At 50.0% G+C, this 19212-nt stretch overlaps 1 protein-coding gene across 1 annotated transcript in view; it reads right to left on the bottom strand.

Moving 5' to 3' along the window:
- The window catches only part of GAA (alpha glucosidase), a 752056-nt gene that overhangs the window by 393089 nt on the left and 339755 nt on the right, over positions 1–19212 (bottom strand). The window contains exons 7-8 of the mRNA XM_069655240.1: positions 8582–8700; positions 7820–7951 (exon numbers count right to left, since the gene is read on the bottom strand). Coding sequence (XP_069511341.1) covers positions 7820–7951; positions 8582–8700 — 251 coding nt within the window. The remainder of the gene's footprint in view (positions 1–7819; positions 7952–8581; positions 8701–19212) is intronic.

Raw genomic sequence — 19212 nt, 5'->3', positions numbered from 1 at the left:
ACGATAGTTATGAGCAATAAAATCAACTTTGATATCAGTCTGCACCACAAAGATTTAGTTGGTAGCTGTGGCTAAGCAGTCAGACTTCTCTCAAGAGGGAGATGATCAGTATTCAGGGTTTACACAATAGGGCTACAGTACTATGGCACAAGGAAACACTGACCAAAGCTTTGTAGTTAAAAAGAATATATATATATTTATTTACACACTTCTAGTTCAACACATAAATCACAGTTATTGAAGCAAGTTAAGTTCAGTCAAGAAAGTATACACAACTCCCTGGTTAAATTGTAGACAAGTTTGAGCAAGAGAGAAAACGGAGCAAACCGGCACAGTGAAAACCAAACACAAATGGCACTCTAGCAATTTCTCACAAGGGAGGAAAAGTACAAGTTATACAGGAATAGATTCTTAGGCACCCTAGCAACACTTCCCAAAAAGTTTGTGAACAAGTTTAGGCAAGGCAGTACTTTTAGCATATAGAATACTTAAATGAAAACCGAGCAAAATGGCACTTCACAAGTTTTAAAAGTGGGAAGGAAAAGGTGGTTATAAGAATTAGGTGCACCAACACAGTTCTAGTGGAGAAGCAATCTAGAGAAAGCAGTTCTAACAAATTCAGCCAGAGTCAATAGGTCTGTGCCAGAGTCAGTGGTACAGGGCAAAGAGCCCAGGAGCAAAATTCTTGTAGCTGCAGTCAAGTCTTTGTTAAACCATTCGAAAAGGTGGATGCAGAAGGTGAAAGACAATGTTAGATGATAGGGGCGGCCAACCCAACAGGTAGGTAAAGGATCTAAAACACCTTTATCACTACCACACGAAAAGGGCGTCCTGGTGGAACAAAGTACCTTAAAATGAAGAAGAGGCTCCTGCAGTGGCGGTTGTTCCCGGTAGTTCCTGCAGTTCGGGAGATCCAGCAGAGGAAGAGAGGCTCTCGTCGTGGAGGAAGGTTTGAGTTACTGCACTACCCAGGGATGAAACCAGCCGCGGTGCTGCCAAACGAAATAAAAGGTATGCTCCTTTAAATTGTGGTCCGGGTGGACGGGTGCCTGGCTATCCGGTCTCCGAGTGCAGAGCACTGGCGATTCGACCAAAGGCAGGTCCAGGAGGGCGATTGGAAAACTTGTTGGACCCACCAGCTCAAGGGAAGAAGGCTCTTGCAGAGGAAGATCTCCTCTCGTTGTGTGGAGAAAAGTGGTGAGACGCTGCAGCAGGGCTTCAGTAGTGGTTCAGTTGATGCAGATGTCTTTGGCTTCTCTCCTCTTCGGCTTCTTCGTTCCAGTGGCGACGTCTTTCTCTTCCTGTCCTCAGGACCCTGCTTTTATGCAAAAAAGATCCCCATTCATACAGCCTAGCTGTCACTCACACAGTGGAGTGGTCATCTTGGCAGGAGACCCTCCCATCTATCAGGGCAGAGTGCGACATGGGTTGCTGCGGCAACCCTGTCCAGAGGTCCTACTCTCCCCTCCCACACAGTGGACCCATCCCAGACTCAGTGGCGCCGAAAGGAGGGCTTCTTGGCAGAAGCCCACCAAAAGGACGAACAAAGGATCCCCGACCTGGGTTAGGAGTTTAGAGAAAGACATGAGAAAGAATTTGTATAAAAGTTCTGGCAAATAAAACCTAGCGGAGTAAAGTTAATAAAAGAATAAACCGCGGTATGTTAGAGGCCGTCAGTAAATGTGGTAGAATGGTAAAATCCCATATGGAAATATTTGCGGTAGAATATTTTTGGTAGTAACCACTGCCACCAGCCAGAAACGACAGAGGGACTGTACGGTACCCTCTCGAAAATGAACACAAGGGGAAAACTATTAACCCTTTCCAGTACCTCCATAGTAAGATGGGTTGTACTGGTTTTGTTCATAAAGAGGGACTTGTAAATTCAATGGCGACTTACATGCCCTGGGAGACAGTCAGTCCCAGGGTATGGAGTCTATGTAGTCAGTAGTCAGTCCCAGGGTATGGAGTCTATGTTTGGGGGTCGCTACGACACCCCTCTGTCACTGCACGGAGGGTGCTGTGTAACACATGTGGATAAAGATGGTTCCTATGAGGGTGAGATGAACCCCATAGACATTAAAACACAAAAAAATAGCCTAGAACACACATAGCAAATATGCCAAAGATTGGAAAGGAAAAATAAAATAAAAAAAAAGTCTCAGGAGAAGAAAAAAAAAAACCCTTCAAATCCAGCAAAGCTGCTGGGGGACTCTATAGGTAAGGGAAATTAGCCATAGAATGAGAATTCTCCCTAACAGACCCCCCTGATTTCAACTGTTTTATAGCTTAATTTGGTTCCCTGTGGTTCCCGAATCCCCAGATGCGACCAACAGGGCCTACAGCCGGGCCAACGCAACCAACTCTGTTGAAGGCGAGCTCGCCTCTTGAGTTTCCAGTGTAGCAGGTGGTTTTCCCCATCGGGTGGGGCTTGAGTTCCTTCCAAGAGCCAGGAGTGTATTGAGGACCTTGTTTCTACGGTTAGCTAGGGTTGGACTTGTGGGGGGGAGCCCATGTGCCTAGTAACCCAGGGAAACCCCTCGCCGGGTGGCCTCCATCGCGGCTCCCCCTGGTGAGCTCAAGAGAGCAGGTGTGAGGTCCACATCAGGCTTTGATCTGTTCAGTGACCCTCCTCATCGATTGTTGGCCTTCTTGTGGGCTAGCCCACGCATTCTGCGACAGCTCTCAACTCAGGACCATGCCTTCGAGGGATCCCGCTTGGAGCCCTCGGAGTTAGGCTCCGCTCCACTGGACTCTTCCCAGCTGGCCTCCGGGTTCATAACATTTTCCACCTCTCTTGGGGAGAGGTGGTGCTGTGGTTTTCCCTCCCAGGTGAAGGTCAGGGCTGTGGGGAAGCTCCACCGGTATGTTATCTTCTCTTCACGGAGCCATTCAGTCATTGGTTTTAGGGCTGTCCGTTTTGCCAATGTCGTTGTGGCCAGGTCCTGGTATAGGGATATTGCGGCGTCTCTGAAGTAGATTCGGGCTGAGCTCCTGGCTTCCCGCATTATCTCCTCTTTGAAGTTCTATGCACCGTGTCGAGTTCCAGGGGGACTTCATCCGGGAGGGTAGTAATGAAGCAGAGCAGGTCTTTCACGTAGGGTCCCAGCTCATCGTCGGCGATTGATGTAGGGATTCCCCTCAGGCAGATGTTATTGCGTCTCGATCTGTTTTCTGCATCCTCCCGTTTGGCTTCAAGGGCGTCACATCTGGCCTCTAGTGCTGCAATGCTGTCCGACCCCGTCACAATTTTGAAGTTTTGTTCGTAAATAGTGGTTTCTATTTCTTCAGTTCTAGCCTCGATTTCCCCCACTCTTGTCCAAGGATGAAAATTTACTTTTCACTTCATCCGTCCCCCTTTGGTATTCCTTGGTGATTGCTGTGAGGAGGTCCTGTAGGTCGGCTTTCGTGACTGTTTGCGTCATTGGTTCTGGGCCGCTTCTGAGTGGGAACCCGACGTCATGCCTTCGCTGTGCTCCCCCTTTTTGACTTCTCAGCCATCTGTGTTGTTAGTAATGCTGCAATATCTGTCTTTCGCTGGCTTGGGAGTGCCTGGACATCTTGCCGTGCTTGCTCTGGCCCTTCAGAACCCAGAGGCTTGTTTCAGCGATTCAGGTTACTTATTTGCCCCGTGGGTGCAGGTTGGTTTGGCGGCAAAAGCTCATGGGCCTGCTATGCGCCTCGGGGAGTGCTTGTTTAGTGCGTCCCTGAGCCCCTGGCTCCAATGACTCACTTTTTGGGGTGGGTTGTAGGGGTCTCTAAGCTGCGGTTTTCGCAGAGCGTCGCCTCCTGATGTGTTAGTCGATCTGCTCCACTTTTGTATGGAAGGGAGCGCCTCGCCTGGGGTAACCCTGGGCATTTTCTAGGGTGAGAGAGTCGCAAGCCCCTGTGTTGTATCTGTGTTCTTGGGGCTTTCAGGGGGTTGCATTCCCACTCTCCACTCTGTTGCTCACCACCATTTGCCACGAGAAGTATGGACGACCTGGGCTGGGCCCCAGTTATGGCGCCCCAATGGGCCCTTGGCTGGGTCCACCGGGGATCTGTGTTGCCTGCTTTTTGTACCCCGGGAGAGGGGCTTTTAGTTCAGAGACCACAGCCATAGGTTGGACGTGCTGTAGGTGCCGCCTTACCTTCCACCAGATTACCGGCTCTGAGCTTCAGCTGTTGTGAGGGCAGGTTCTCCCCCTGCCTCTATGACCACCGTTTGCCGCTTGGTTTACAAGGGCCTCGCCGTGTCACCTGTGCTGGATCAGGGCCCCATAGGCTTCGGGAGGGGAGAGAGTCCCTCCATCTGAGTTGAATTGGGCCTCCGACACCGCAGGTAGCTTCTCTCTAGCAGCTGTGGACGTCCAGGCGGCCGCGGACACTGAAGGGTTGAGGGCCGCTGGCCTTTGGGTCTCCATTGCTGGGTGCAGTGGGGTCGGCGGAGGATTTGGGGCCGTGTGGGAAGTTGCACTGTTCCCGGGCTATTGCGGTGCCCCAGAGCCAGCCCTTGCCCCCCCCAACCGTCCAAAGAGACGCGACCCCGGCCCCTGCTTGAGTTGGCGCTGGCCTGGAAAGGTCCCCGGCAAGGCGCTGGAGGCGCGGCTGCACTTCCCGCCGTCTCTCGCCCAGGAGTCACAGAGAGGGGGAGCAGGCAGCGGCCCCGCAGTCGTACTGGATTTTTACCCCCAATGATTAAAGCCCCCGAGCCGGTACCTCCAGTCCAGGGTGGGGGCGCCAAGATTCAATGAACTCCGTCGCTGAGGCCGGGGGGGGTCCCAAAGCCGGGCCGTCGGACTGAGTTGTCGCACTATCCCTCAGCTGGGTCTCCCGGAGTGCGTGGTAGGCTGGAGCCGGGTCCGGAGAGACAGACGTTGCGTTTCCCGCTATCCTCCAGCCAGGTGGCGTCGCAAAGGAGAGCGGGCCGAAGCTGCTGACAGACTGGTGAGAGGGAGCCGCACGGGGGGCGGGGGGGTGCGCTGGGTCCTGATGCAGTTGGACCCTCCTGCAGCTTGCTGGCAGAAGGCAGCGTCCTTGCGAATCAGGTTGCTGGTAGGCGCTCCAGGCTGGTGATAACCCACCTTTGGAGCCCCGACGGTCGCCTAGGCATGAAGGTGCGTGTCTTTGCAAGCCGGGTGCTAGATTTGGGCTGTCCGCCATTTTTGAAAGTGGGGCCGATACCGTAGCCCGTTTCACGGTGAGCTTCTACCATCCTCGGGTTCCATGCTGCGTCGGTCCTCAAAACTTGCCCATCGTCTGCCGCCGCTCATCCGCGTTAAAATGTGGTGCTTGTTTTTAGAGGAGTTGTGCTATCACTGGGTCATAGCTGTTGGATGCGTGGCCACGGACTGGAGCTCTCACAGAGCCAGTCCGTCCGCCATGGCTCCAAGCCACGCCCCCACCAACCAACTTCTTTTACAACTAAATAACTTTTGCACACTTGTTATTCTTTTCAAGGTAGAACCGTGTTCTTATGTACTCCTTTCCTTTTTCTACAGCATGAGGTCACTCAAAGGCAGGGTAAGATGGGGTTCAGTTGCAGGCAAAGTCAGAGTTCCAGAGGAAGACTGTCAACCAAGTAAGTATTTCACTTTAAAGTTAGTTGAGGGTCCAGGACTTCAGAGAAGACATCCTAGGAGGATTCCTACGTGGGGCTGGGTGAACTGGATGAGTGGCCTGCCAATCACAGAAAACACCTCAAAGCTACACAGAAATCACAAAGGCTAAGGTAGGTAAAATATCCCAACCAACACAGTACCTAAGCACAGAACAAGAGTTGCAGCAGGAAGACTTTAGGATCTGCAGCTAAAAACCGGTCAATGGATTCCTTTGGCAAGTCGACAGAAGACAGGACTTTGGAAGGACTTTAGCAGCAGTGATCACGGGAGAAGGCTCCAGGCCCGGCTTTCCTCACAGAGTAATGCAGCTATGTGGTTTTGGCACCCTTTTCAGGAGCCAAAAGACAGCGGAATATCGACCGTCGGATTCTCGTTGTTTGCAAGGTCCAGCACTCTGATGAGTGAACTTTTTTCCGGACTCGATTCACGTCTCTGGAGGTCCAGTAGGACGCCCACAAAAAGTCAGCAAGATTTGGAAGACCGTGCACCAGACAATGGCTCGAGGTCCCAAGGTATGTATTGCAGCCCCGAAAGGTCGCAGCAGGACATGGGATGGATCAAAATGCAAGTCTTCTTGAATCTAGTGGATCTCACCAGGCTCGGGTCATCGGTTTCAGATTCCCAGGTGGATTGGAAGGAAGCGTTACAGCAGGCTCTGGTTACACAGCAGGCACTCTGGTCACTGGAAATCGCTACGGCCTTCGTTTCTTCATCTTCCACTTCGGTTTCAGCTCCAGTAGTTGATTAGCTCTTCATCTTCCAGGATCAGACTTATGCAGGAACCCAGCCAATCAAACAGCCATGCAATATTCAAACCTGGGAGGTTGGCAGTCCTTTCAGGACAGCCAGCCTCCCAGTTTGAACGGGATTCTCACTGTCAGACTGGAAGACAAAGGGCTGCAGAGGTTTGGACTCCTCTCTCGCTTCCTAACCGCAGACACTCTAGAGCCTGGGCAGGCTTGACAGCGGTCTCCTGCATAACAAAGTTAAAACAAAGGATTTTCCCGCCCTGGATGTCAGGGGAAAGAACAAGAAAGGACAAGGAACACTAAAATGGTGAAAGAAAAGAAGGCAGGGGCCATTTTGGTAAAATGAGCATGGGCTGTGTAAACAGCCCACGGGAAAGAGGTGCACCAAATTAGTTAAAAGGTTCACTGCCACCAGCCATTAAAGGTAAGCCGGTCCCTGTAACAAATGCTACATTTAGAATGAGAAAGGGGATACTCAGAATCTCACCAGCACTCCACATAGTGTGGGGGTGCTGGTCTCACCTAATAAAACGTAAAAGGGATCCAAGGATTCCGTCTACCCTTGAAAACTGTAGTTCTCACAAGGTTAGCCAGAGAAAGTTAAAAGGGGAGCCCCGAGGAAAACCCAGCAACAATAGGCAGTGTGTGCCAAAAGTTGTCAAAGAGGATACCATTAAAATACACTGGAGAGTTTTAGATTCTTTGACTCATTTTATGGGTGTCATTTTTGAGTGTGGAAAAGGTTCCCACTCACTGAGGTACAGGGAAAATATACCAGTCCTGCAAAAACAAAAGGTTCTGGAGTTGACAGGTCAGGAAGATTTATCATGGATATACAAATCTTAACCAACAATCTTCTGCAGAAGATTCCACAGTCTCAAGGTGTTTAGCCTGAGAGTTTCTGGAATTCCACTAGCTTTCAGGATGTTCTGGGGTTGGCACCGGTCAGGAAGATTTATCATGGATATGAAAATCTTACCGAACAGTTCTAATCCTTAATGGTCACAGAAGCAGCAGGTCTCCCCACACCTGCCCCAGCAGGGCTGTCTGCACATGTTCAAGAAAAGGATATTTAAAACTCAGTGTACTGTACACAGTAATCTATAACACTAGACCTTCTGGCTCAGGTCAGATTAACCGCTCATGAAGATTTCAAGGTTTAGACATACCCGGGTATGTAGCAGATTCTATACAGTATAAACCAAAAGCTTTTGCAGTATACTAGTAAAACATTTTAGACTGAGTAGGAGCGAGGCAACATTGTGGAACCTGGATTACTTGGCGCTTCACTCATCCAATAAAGTTTGTATCCAACAGAATGGCACAACTTACTCTCTCCCAATGGCACATCTAATTCTATAGAACTTGAAGCGGATTAATCCTCTGAGGCCTTTGGGACTAGCCACGTGGAGAGTGCATGACTGATTTCTACACAGCCCTCAATGAACGTACACATCCCGATACTCTTACCACAATCATGATGTATCTTAATCCTTTTTGGTGGAACTCCTGCACCATTTTCGGGTAGTCGCTGAAGTTCTGCTGGTTGTATGTGAAATCCCTCTTGCTGTCCATATAATCCAGATCATTCCACTGTACATCCTGGCGAGGGAAGAGGATAACAAGAGGGGCATGGAGTTATAATCATTAGTACATCCTTCACTGGGAGGAAGCAGCATTGGTGTGGTGGACAGATACAGCAAGGGGGTGGCTGCCACCGGATTTTCTGTGATTAGAGGGTAGAATGCAAAGCAAAAAAAGGTGAAATAAGAAGAAAAAAAAACGAAAGAGAAAAAAAGAGAACATAACAGGAAAGAAAAAGAAAAAGACCCCCACCTCATGCGCAGAGTAACAGAGCGGCAGAAGCCACATTTAAACAAGAATAAAAACTGCTAATCACACACGTTATGTATTAAGAAAGGACCAACCAAGAAGGGGAGGACAGGTGTCAATCCAAGATCCACAAGTATGGGAGAGGAAATGTAAGGCAGGTGGGGCGTGCTCATAGAGGTCAGGGTGGGCAGAATGAATTTGCAGAAATTAGAGTTTTAAACCCCTACCAACCATCAGTTGAATTCAACATGAGAGAAGTCAGACACTTACTCAAATGTAACAAATCAGGGAAAGATTTACTGTGGCATACAATTTATTTGAAGTTACACATGCTTTTCCCCCCAACCCAGACAGCCCCAGTACCCACCTGCTTTCTCAGGGAATTGCAAGAAAACACACCTGGGGCATCCCTGCCGCTCTCATCGAGGTTACCACGTTCCGGGTAAGATTTGTTGTTGTGTAACCCCAACGGCAAATGTGGAAGCCAAGACCCCAGTATGGTGGCATGAAGGGGTAACCTGCATAAATTACAGGGATTTGAGGGAGTAAAAAGCACTAATCATACTCTTTGATGAGCAAAATCACAATCTGAGGATTAGGAAGTACACAAAAGTAGGTGCTGTCTGGGGTATCATAACAATTGCCTCAACAGGCACAGGATTCGAGATAGGACACACAATTAAGCTCTCAAACCTCCTCACTTAAAATGCCCAAGTCATTGTGACAGACAACAGAAATCACATATAGTGCAGTACTTACAACTGTTGGTTTGCCAGTGCATAGCACTGTGAACTGACACCCTTCTACCCAATGGTGCTTACTTTCAACACCTCAGAATGTAAAATGCAGTCTCTTCTGGTAATCACATTTTAACTTCCAAGGTACTTACCACGGTTAAAAACAAGTGTTAAAACCCACTGAACTATTGGGATGACATTTGGCACGAGGCACAGCCTCTAGACAGGCCGGTGTATATTCAGTTCAGTGTGTACAGTCACTCAAACATTTCCTCAAAACACAAGTTTACCTATTAGTGTAGAGGCTGCTGCATTTAGATTTAGGCAGTGGGCCAGTCATGGCTGCCAGGAAGGCTGGCAGATATTTACATAGCATAAAAATGATAGGGCAATGGTGGTACAGTGATCCTGGAAGGCCTATTTTCAAACACACAAGCCTGGTCTGTGATCGGTTTGTATGGCCCTCTAGGATTGAAGGCATGCTCCTGTTTTGGAAGGGTAACCAAACTAATGTACTGTGCATAGAAGAAGGCAATCTAACATCTTGCAGGCTTGATTGAGCATCATGGATTTGCGGCTATATCACAGGTGGGATTTGCCAATCATGAACTGGCCAGTGCACATTGCACAGTAAGATATGTGGGGTTGGTACTGACAAATAACTCTTACAAGAAGCTCCCAAGTTGATGTGTCACATCTCTCTAGTATTTACTCTTAATGTAATGTTGTCATAGATCGTTCAAGTTCTCTGGCTACTTCTATTGACCCACGTCATTCTTTTAGTTCATCTGATCTTGCCTCTAGTCCATCCAGAAATGGATGCTTGCCCATTCCTGGCCTCATGAACCATAAATAAACTGAGACTCTATGTTCCTGCTACCCCTCCATCTTCTGTGCCCTCCATCAAGTCACCCCCACCCCAACTCCCAACTCCCCTCTACCCCCCCTCACCTCTCACTCTCCATGTCAGCTTGCAATTTTAGGGATGGCATTCGATCTGTTTCTTTCTCCCTTCATATTTTGTGTACAGCTCAGCCCATTTCTTTCTATATAATATCTCTAAAATTAGACTGTTTGCACCTATGCCTCTAAACGCATTGCTACTCTTATTTTTCATGGCTCGGTTACTGATCTGCTCTCTTGTTTGGCTTTCCGGCATATGCTCTTGCTATACCACTTCGGTCCATTTCCTAATTGGACCATTAGTCACGTTCATCTAGAACTTCTCTTTTGCCTTCTGTCAATTAGCTTCTGTTCATTAATGTTTTTATGTATTGCATTTAAGTTCGCTCATGGCTTAACTTCCCCTCATCTTTCTTCTCCCTACATTCTTCACACTCTTCATTCTGTAATTAATTTCTTTCATGTTGTGCATCGTCGCCTTGTGCCCAATACTTTGTCTCACTTTATTGGCTTCAAAACACTCCGTTCTTCACTCAGAATTGTCTTTCTTTTAAGTCATCCTCCAAATAGATTTTTTATTTATAGCATTTATGTAACGGCCAGATCCAGACGTATCACGGATGTTGTACAGAGGACAAGTACAGGAAGTAGGGAACAGCAAAACAGTTGCTAGAAAAAGAGCCTGGTTTTCTGAAAGTCAGGTAAGACCGCTACTTTCTGATGCTTCGAAAGAAGGGAGTAGCAGAGGGAGGGCACTGACACAGAAGCTCACACCTCTTGCTCTTTTACTGGTGAATCGAGGGGGTGAAGAGAGTGAGGCTGGCAGAGGATCGTAGAGGGTGCAAGTGGTGTTTCCAGGCAATTATATTGCTAAGGTAGAGGAAAAATGTTACTTACCCCAGGTAATGTTCTTTCGACTATATGTTCCTCCAACGTATTCTTCATCTTTGATATATTCAAGTCTGCTTGCAGCTTGCTTCGGAAAAAGTTTTGATAGGGTTGAGCGTCGCGCAGCGCCCCATCTTGGTCCGACGGTCTCCGTAGCGTCCTTCATGACGTTGATGCTGATATGTATTGACACACGCGCTGACTGTTCTCATTTCTTAGTTTTTACCCCTCCTTAAGTAACATGCTGTGTTCCAGGAGGAGATAGTCTTGATGTTGCGAGAAAGGAAGGTGTAAGACACGGAAATTCTAGGCAAGAGGGGATGGATGGGAGGGCGATGAGGAATACGTAATCCACATCTGACATCCAAATCAGTTTCGCGGAGGATGCTAAGAATTTACTTTATTTGGTAATGTTATGGAGGACATCTTTGGCAAATGTGGCTTCCTCTCCTGAAAAAGAATCTGCACAGTAGAAAGTACTCAATTAATGCAGGGACTTCCATGTGGCCACTCTGCAAATGTCCCTCACTGGTAGACATCTTTCAAGATCCGATGAAGCAGCCTCTGTAGTAGAATGTGCACTTAAACCTTCAGGTGAATCCTTGCCAGCCAATGAGTAACTCAGTTATGCACATAATCCATCTAGAGATGGTTTGTTTTGTGACAGCTAATCCTAATCTATGACCAGCATAACCAATAAAAAGATGATCATCTTGGCGAATATTTGCAGTCCTTGCGATACCGAAACTTAGAACCCTCTTTGGGTCTGAACAATTAAGGCTCTCTTCCTCCTTAGATGAATGACAAGGATAAAAAGATGGTAGTGCAATACTTTATGCCTAATGAAATTCTGACACAACCTTAGGCAAGAAAGAGGACTTAACCCTTAAAATTACCTTATCCTTGGAGAAGGTCGGGAAAGGTTGTTTGGAAGATAGAGCCTGTAGCTCACCTACCCTACAGGCAGATGTGAAGCCTACTAAAAAGGCTGTTTTTATGGTGAGCATCCTTAGAGGGCACCCATGTAAGGGCTCAAAGGAGCTCCCATAAGACCTCTTAGTACAAGGTTTAGATCCCATGATAGCAAAATGAAGGCGGGAACAAATTTGTTAAGCCTTTCAGAAATTGTGTCACAATCGGTACTTTGAAATATGATCCCTCATCCGGAGATATTTTGAAAATTGCAAGGGCCGCTAAATAGCCCTTCACCGTGGCTACTTGCAACCCAGAATGGGTCAAGTGAAGTAGGAAAGATGAAACCTGGGGAAGTTTATATGAGAAATTATCTAGGTTTTTCCCTGCACCAGCTGTGAAATATATTCCAACAGCAGCAGTATAGGGATTTGGTTGCTGGTCTTCTCGCCAAAAGAAACACTTCCATTACGTCTTCGGGAAGGTCCCAATCCTTACATCTCATCTTTCAGATACCAGGCGTGAAGGTTTAGAGTCCTGATCTCTGGGTGAAGAATGTTGCCTCCCTCTTGCGATTGTAGTTTCTCTTAGGGGAAGACGAATTGGAGGGCAGACGGCCATTTCCAGAAGGTCCGGGTACCACGGTCTCCTGGCCCAATCCGGGGCAATGAGGATCATGGTTTTCTCAAACTTCCTCAACCCCCATGTTACATGAGGAATGACTGGGACTAGCGGAAAAAGCATCGAGGAGTCGAAATTCCCAGTACACTACGAACGCGTCTCCCAGAGCTCCTCTTTGGGGAAATTCCCTGGAGCAGAACAGCTCGCACTTCCGGTTGACACTGGTCACGAACAGATCCACTTGAGGGGTTCCCCAAAGGGAGAAGATCTCTTGAAGGACTTTGAGATCGTTCCCACTCGTGGGAGATCGTGCTTTGCCTGTTCAGAACCTCCGCCACTGTGTTCTTTTCTCTGGCTAGATGAACAATCAGAGGAGTTATTCCTTCCAGAACCAGAGCTGCATTGCCTCTGCTTAGGGGCAGTGGCCCTACGCCTCCTCTCTTGTTGAGGTAATGCATGGCCACTGTGTGGTCTGTCATTATCAGGACACTTTCCCCCCGTATCGAGGGCAGGAAGGCCATCAGCGCTAGTCTGATTTTCCTCAGCTCCAAAAGGTTGATATGGAGCCTGTACTCTAACTGAGACCAATGTGCGCTTATTGAAAGCTCTCATGAGCGCTCCCCATCCTGAGAGGGAGGAGTCTGTCACAACTGTCGTCTCCGGCCATGGTTGCCAAAATGGTTCTCCTCTCATCATTCTCTCGGCTGGGCAACCTTTGTCAGGACCGGAGGAAGTTCCGTCATTCAGCCAAAGAATTAAGACCACTGGGATCCGAGAGCCCACTAAAGGGATCTCCTTCTCAGAAGGGCTTCTGGCACCAGAAAAATGCAGGATGCCATTAGTCTGCGTACCCTTAGGAAGTTGTAGGCCGGAAGACATTGGGCACTCTGAATGTTTGGACCCTCTGCAAAACATGTTGAGCCCTTAACTCGGGTGGCGAAGCTTTTACCGAGGCTGAATCCAGGACTACTCCAGTAAATTGAAGCTTCTGAGAGGGTGTCAAATGGGACTTCTTGAAGTTCAGGGAGAAGCCAGACTCGTGGAGGAGGTGGCAGGTACTCCAGAGATGACCCTGACACTGTTGCTGAGAAACAGCTCTGATCAGCCAGTCGTCCAGGTAGGGGTAGATGTGAATCCCCCCTCAGACTTGCTCCCACTACTGCCATAAGCTTGGTGGAAACACTCAGGGAGGAGGTGAGCCTGAATGGCAGAACTCAAAACTGATGAGAACTCCCAACCGCAAACCTCAGGTACTCTGTGCTTCTGATGTATCGGCAGATGAAAGCAAGCATCCTGAAGGTCGAATGACAGCAACCAATCCAAGTGCCTGAAGGATTTGCGAAAGTTACCATCTTGAACTCGTGCTGCCGGAGGAACTTTTTCAAGCATCTGAATGCCAAGATGGGTTGCACTCAGTCCATCTTTGGGATTAGAAAGTAAGGAGAGTACCAACGTTGGTTCCTCTCTGCTCCAGGTACCAATTCAAGCACACCTTTCTCCAAAAAGGCTGAAAATCTCCTGTTCGAGGAGCAGATCTGGAACCAAGGTTGATTTTGTTCTTGGGGGGCAATCGGGAGGTCTTTTCAGGAATGGAAAGCAGTATCCGTCTGCTACTATTTCTAACACCCATGCATCAGAAGTTGAGCTTCGCCAACTCTGGACATGGTAAGACAGTCTGCCCCCTGCCATAGTTGTGTGGTTGAAGGAGTCATTTTGTTGCTCCACCTGCAACGGAGGGTAACTCTGCAGGTAGTGAATGGGGAGTCCTTCCTCTACCTCTTCCACAATAGGGTCTTTGACCTCTTTGTGGAAACTAACCTCTTCTAGATATGGAGGAATAGAAATTAAAAAGGAAGACCTCTCCATCCTTGACCTGTAGATTGAAGTTATCTTATTGCCGCCACTTAAGATTTTTCTGCAGCTCTAGAAGCTTGCACTTTTTCTATACGGCGATCGGCCTTCTCCCCAAAAAGAAGTACCGTCAAACGGCATGATTAACAGACGTGCCTGAACATCTGCCGAAAATCATAATTTTCTTAACCAAGACATATGTCTAAGTACTATGCTGGCAACTATGGCTCTACTGGTCGAGTCCACTGTATCTAAACCAAATTGAAAATATTGCCTCATGGCAGGCTTAAAAAAAAAAAGAAAAAAAAAAAAAAAAAAAAAAAAAAAACTTCTTCTCCTTTGGTATGTGTTCTGCTGCTAAAGCAGCTAAGCTACACCCCAAAGGGTATGTGTGTATTTCGCTAATGTACTGGTAGCATTGGCAGATTTTAATGCCATACTTCCTGCAATAAGGAACAAGTTACTTACCTGTAACTGTTGTTCTCCAGCATGGGTCTGGCATGGATTCACATGCTCATAAGGGGAATCCTCGGTAAAGAAAAAGAGCATCTTCAAAGGCTGCAGCCTATACTTCTTCTCCAGCAGATAAGGAAGATAGGAGGATTGACTATTTAGGTTAAAGAGTGTTACTCCAGCATGGGGTCTGGCATGGATTCACATGCTCATGAATATTCCCCGTCGTCAGGCTGGGAATCCTCCGTAAAGAAAAAATCAGTATCAGTTTAGTTTCTGATCTGTCTTTCTTAGTAGTAACCAATCACTGATCTCTGGGTCATACTGCCCCCAGCCAATGACTGCCCTCTCCCTAAACCCCTCCCCTGGCAGCCATCCTCAGATTTGGTAGCACGTAAAGTGGCAGTATGACCAAGTGAAGAGCCGCAGAGGGGAAGGAGGCAGGGTTCGCATGCGAATCCATGCTGGAGAACAACAGTTACAGGTAAGTAACTTGCTCCTTCTCCAGCATGGGGTCTGGCATGGATTCACATGCTCATCAATATAATACATAGCAGTATACACATGCACAACCACAGGAGGTGGCAACAGGCTCAACATTAAGCAATACAACAACTCAACATTAAGCATCTCTTACCTCCTCACCAGGCTCACCTTAAGCAAACAGGTTGCGCAGCACTGCTTGGCCGACCCTGGACTCCTCCCTGGAGTCCCGATCGACGCAGTAGAATCTTGTGAAGGTGTGCGTCGACCTCCACGTAGCAGCCCTGCAGAGGTCCAGCAGGGGCACACCAGACAGGAACGCCGTGGTAGCAGCGATCGCTCTGGTCGAATGGGCTCTCGGATGGCCGGGCAGCGGTCGGTTTGCCAACCAGTGACAGTGCATGATGCAGCCGGAGAGCCCTCTGGAAATGGAAGCCTTCGAGAGAGCCTTCCCTTGATTCACAGGTCCAAAGTTCACAAACAGCTGTGATGTCTTCCGAAAACTCTTTGTGCGGTTCACGTAGAACTTCAGCTCTCTAGCTGCGTCCAGCGAGTGCAGAGTCCTCTCGGCCTGCGACGAAGGCGATGGGAAGAAAACTGGCAACACCAAGGGCTCATTGAGGTGGAAATCTGACGGCACCTTGGGCATAAAGGAGGGGTGCTTCCTCAGCACCACCCTCGTGTCGTGAAAAGTCAAGTATGGAGGCTTGCAAGATAGGGCCTGGATCGTGCGGAGGTGATGGCCACGAGAAATGCTGTCTTCCACGACAGGAACTTCAACGGCGCCAAATGCATAGGCTCGAATGGACATGGATCCCTTGCAGGCGCAGCCGCGCCGCCACTGGTGAGAGGCACTTGGTGAACACCCTGGGTGCAGACTTCAATCCGAACGGCAGGGCTCTGAATTGGTAGTGACGCCCCTGGACTTCGAATCTGAGGAACTCTGTGTCCTTTTAGAATGGGGATGTGGAAGTAAGCATCCTCCAGGTCCAACGACGATAGCAAGTCGCCCTCTTCCAGCTGTCCCAGCACGTGCTGGAGGGTGACCATCCTGAATTTCTGTGCCTTGATGTACTTGTTTAACCGACGCAGGCCCAGGATGGGGCGCCAACCGCCGGTTTTCTTTCTGGCGAGAAAGTACCTCGAGTATACTCCGGAGCCTCTTGGGGACGAGCTCGATGGCACCCTTCTTGAGCATCGCCCTTACCTCCAACAGCAGTTGAGGGACGCGATTCTCCTTCCTGGCCACGGGAGGAATGCGAGGACACATCTTTTGAAATTCTAGCGAGTGTCCGCGGGCCAGGGTGTCCAGCACCCAACGGTCGGTGGAGATGGACTCCCACATGCTGATGAACTTCGTCAGCCGGCCTCCCACCAGGGTGCTTGGAAGAGGACTTGCCGCCTTGGCCTCCTTGAAGACGGCGGCGAGACCCTCCTTGCTTGCCGCTGCCTCTGTAGGCCTCCTTGGACGAGGAATCAGGCCGCCTGGCGGTACGTAGAGGAGCCACCGCTGGATCCTTTGGAGGCTCCCTGTCTGCCTGCGGAGCTCCGAAAGGGCCGCCGTTGTTGAAGGACTCCTAGGGCTCGGGCTGCCTGTGTCGGTCTTGAATACCTGGAGGGACTCATCCACCGTCTTCCCAAACAGGTTGCTGCCATCGAGCGGCATATCCAACACTCTGGTCTGGACGTTCTGTCGAAAGTCCGTCACTTCAGCCATCCTCGTCGTCGAAGGCAAACCCCGTTGCCCAGCTGGCGAAATCCAGTATCGGCAATGTCCGTTGCCACCGTTATGGCGTGATCCGGCGCCACCTCACCTTCCTGCAGAATCTGTAGGGCCTCTGCCCTCTTGTCGTCCGGTAGGAAGTCTAGCAGGGGAGCTATCTTGAACCAAAGCTCCCTGTTGTAACGGGCCACAATCGCTAAGGCATTGGCCGCCTTAATCGTCGCCGCCGCCGACGAGATGACTCGTCGTCCCATGGAGTCCAACTTCTTGCCCTCGCTGTCTGGCGGGGGAAGTGGAAGTTGAAGCCGCCGCACCCGCCGCTTTCTTCTTGGCCGCTGCCGAGACGACCGAGTCCGGCGTAGGCTGGGCCCTAAGGCACAAGGGGGCGGCGTCGGGGACCCGGTACTTCTTCTCGTACCTGTACATTTCAGCAGGTGTCGTGGAAGGGTTCTTCAGGATAGCCAGCCCTTCGTCCCAGATGTCGTTGAGCAATGGTACCGCGAGGACTGTCTTTCTCTTGGCCTCCCGCCGTTGGTACAGGAAGCCTTCCTTTTTCTGTTCCTCAGGGCAGAGCTGGAAGAGCTCGGATGCCCTGGCTATCATGGCGTGGAAAGAGCCAATTTCGTCGGGCGGAGAGGCCCGAGGGGGGGTGATGAAGGAATGTCCGTTGTATCATCGCCACCGGCGTCGTCCGTCCCAGTATCCGTCGCCGTATCATCCCGAGGCTCCGGCGAGGGGTCCACAGGCCTTGTGGGCACGAATGGCAGTGCGGGGTGGACTCTCCTCCGCTTGTTCGGAGGGCTTCCCGACGGTCCTGGTTCTGGATCCTCCGCCGGGGTCCGTGGTAACCTCATCCTTACCTCAGTACATAAGGATTGGATCGCCAACAAAATGGCCACCGAGCTATCCCGGGGCTCGGGAAATGGCTGCAACGGGCGGGATGGCTGATCCACTGGGCCCTCGTCGATCACGTCAGCAGGATCCTTCCCCTGGGATCGAACCTTCTCGAACCTCTCGTTGAGGCCTTTCACGGTTTCCACCAGATCCTCCTCGGAGTCTGAATCCGTGTCCGTAATGGCCACCGGCCCCACCCCTCTTTTTCCACCAGGGTCTTCACGGGGGTCTTAACGATGGGCTGGAAAGAGGATTCCCTCCGCGGTGGCAGGGAAACTCTGGGCCCCGAGGCCGCCTCCACTGGCGTAGTCTCTGCCGGCTTCGCCAGAGCCGCTGCGACAACCTCGATAGAGGCCTTTGCCGGTTGGATCAAGGCCCTCACCACTTTAGGTGCCTCCTGGGCCTTTGCTTTGGGGGGAGGGTCATCGCTTCGCTCCCCCTCGGCTCCCTTCGAGATCGACCGGGGCCTCTCCGGAAGCTTACCCGGGTTCTCGGATTTCCTCTTCCCCGAAACAGAGCGCTGGCTCGTGGTTGAACGTGCCGGGGAAGTCGCGCCCTGCTTGGCAGCCGAAGAGCCTGACCTTTCGGCGCTCTCGTTGCCCGCGGACTCGCGGTGCTTGGCCTTCTGTTGGGCCCCCGTCGCTGGGGCGCCCTCACAGGATTTAGAAGACCGCTCAGACTTTTTCTTCGCCTTCTCACCTGCTGTGCCCTTCTCCAGCCAGGTAGAGGCGGGAACGACGATCTTGCTTGGTCCGTTCCGACAGGTTCTTGCAGAATGCACAGACCTTCTCTACGTGCGTCTTGTCCTCATGAAGGCAGTAGAGACAGCTCGAATGCTCGTCCTCCTTGAAAACATTTTGCAATCCGCATCCCGGGCAGCTCCTGAACAGCTTGGATCCGGGAGTCGAACTTCCCTTGTCCTGGGCCATGTCCGTTGAGGTAGGCCTCAAATCTTCCGGAATCCTCCAAGAAGCGTAACTCGATGAAAACTTCACCCTTGAGGGGCGTAGAAGAATTCCGAAACAGGTCCCCATTATCGGAAGTAGAAACGGTGGAGCTTGAGGGTCGATTAACCGAAAAAAATGAGAAAATCTCCTGAAAAAGCACGAAAACGCAGTAAAAGCTCGAGAGCTAAGCACGAGGACTCCCAACACTTGAACGTACGGTAAAAATCTGAGGATGGCTGTCAGGGGAGGGGCTTAGGAAGAGGGCAGTCATTGGCTGGGGGCAGTATGACCCAGAGATCAGTGATTGGTTACTAAGAAAGACAGATCAGAAACTAAACTGATACTGATTTTTTCTTTACGGAGGATTCCCAGCCTGACGACGGGGAATATTCATGAGCATGTGAATCCATGCCAGACCCCATGCTGGAGTAACACTCTTTAACCTAAATAGTCAATCCTCCTATCTTCCTTATCTGCTGGAGAAGAAGTATAGGCTGCAGCCTTTGAAGATGCTCTTGCTGCTTGAACCACTAGGCTTTCAGGCATTGGATGCCTGTTCCAAAACAGAAGATCTGCAGCAGCGGTCTTGTATTTTTTTGTAAATAACTTAATAGACAG

Source organism: Ambystoma mexicanum, chromosome 3q, assembly GCF_040938575.1.
Source record: "Ambystoma mexicanum isolate Mex_15411 chromosome 3q, UKY_AmexF1_1, whole genome shotgun sequence".
Taxonomy (NCBI): Eukaryota; Metazoa; Chordata; class Amphibia; order Caudata; family Ambystomatidae; genus Ambystoma; species Ambystoma mexicanum.
The sequence above is the reverse complement of the archived record's forward strand: the minus strand, read 5'-3'. Positions and strand labels throughout refer to the sequence as shown.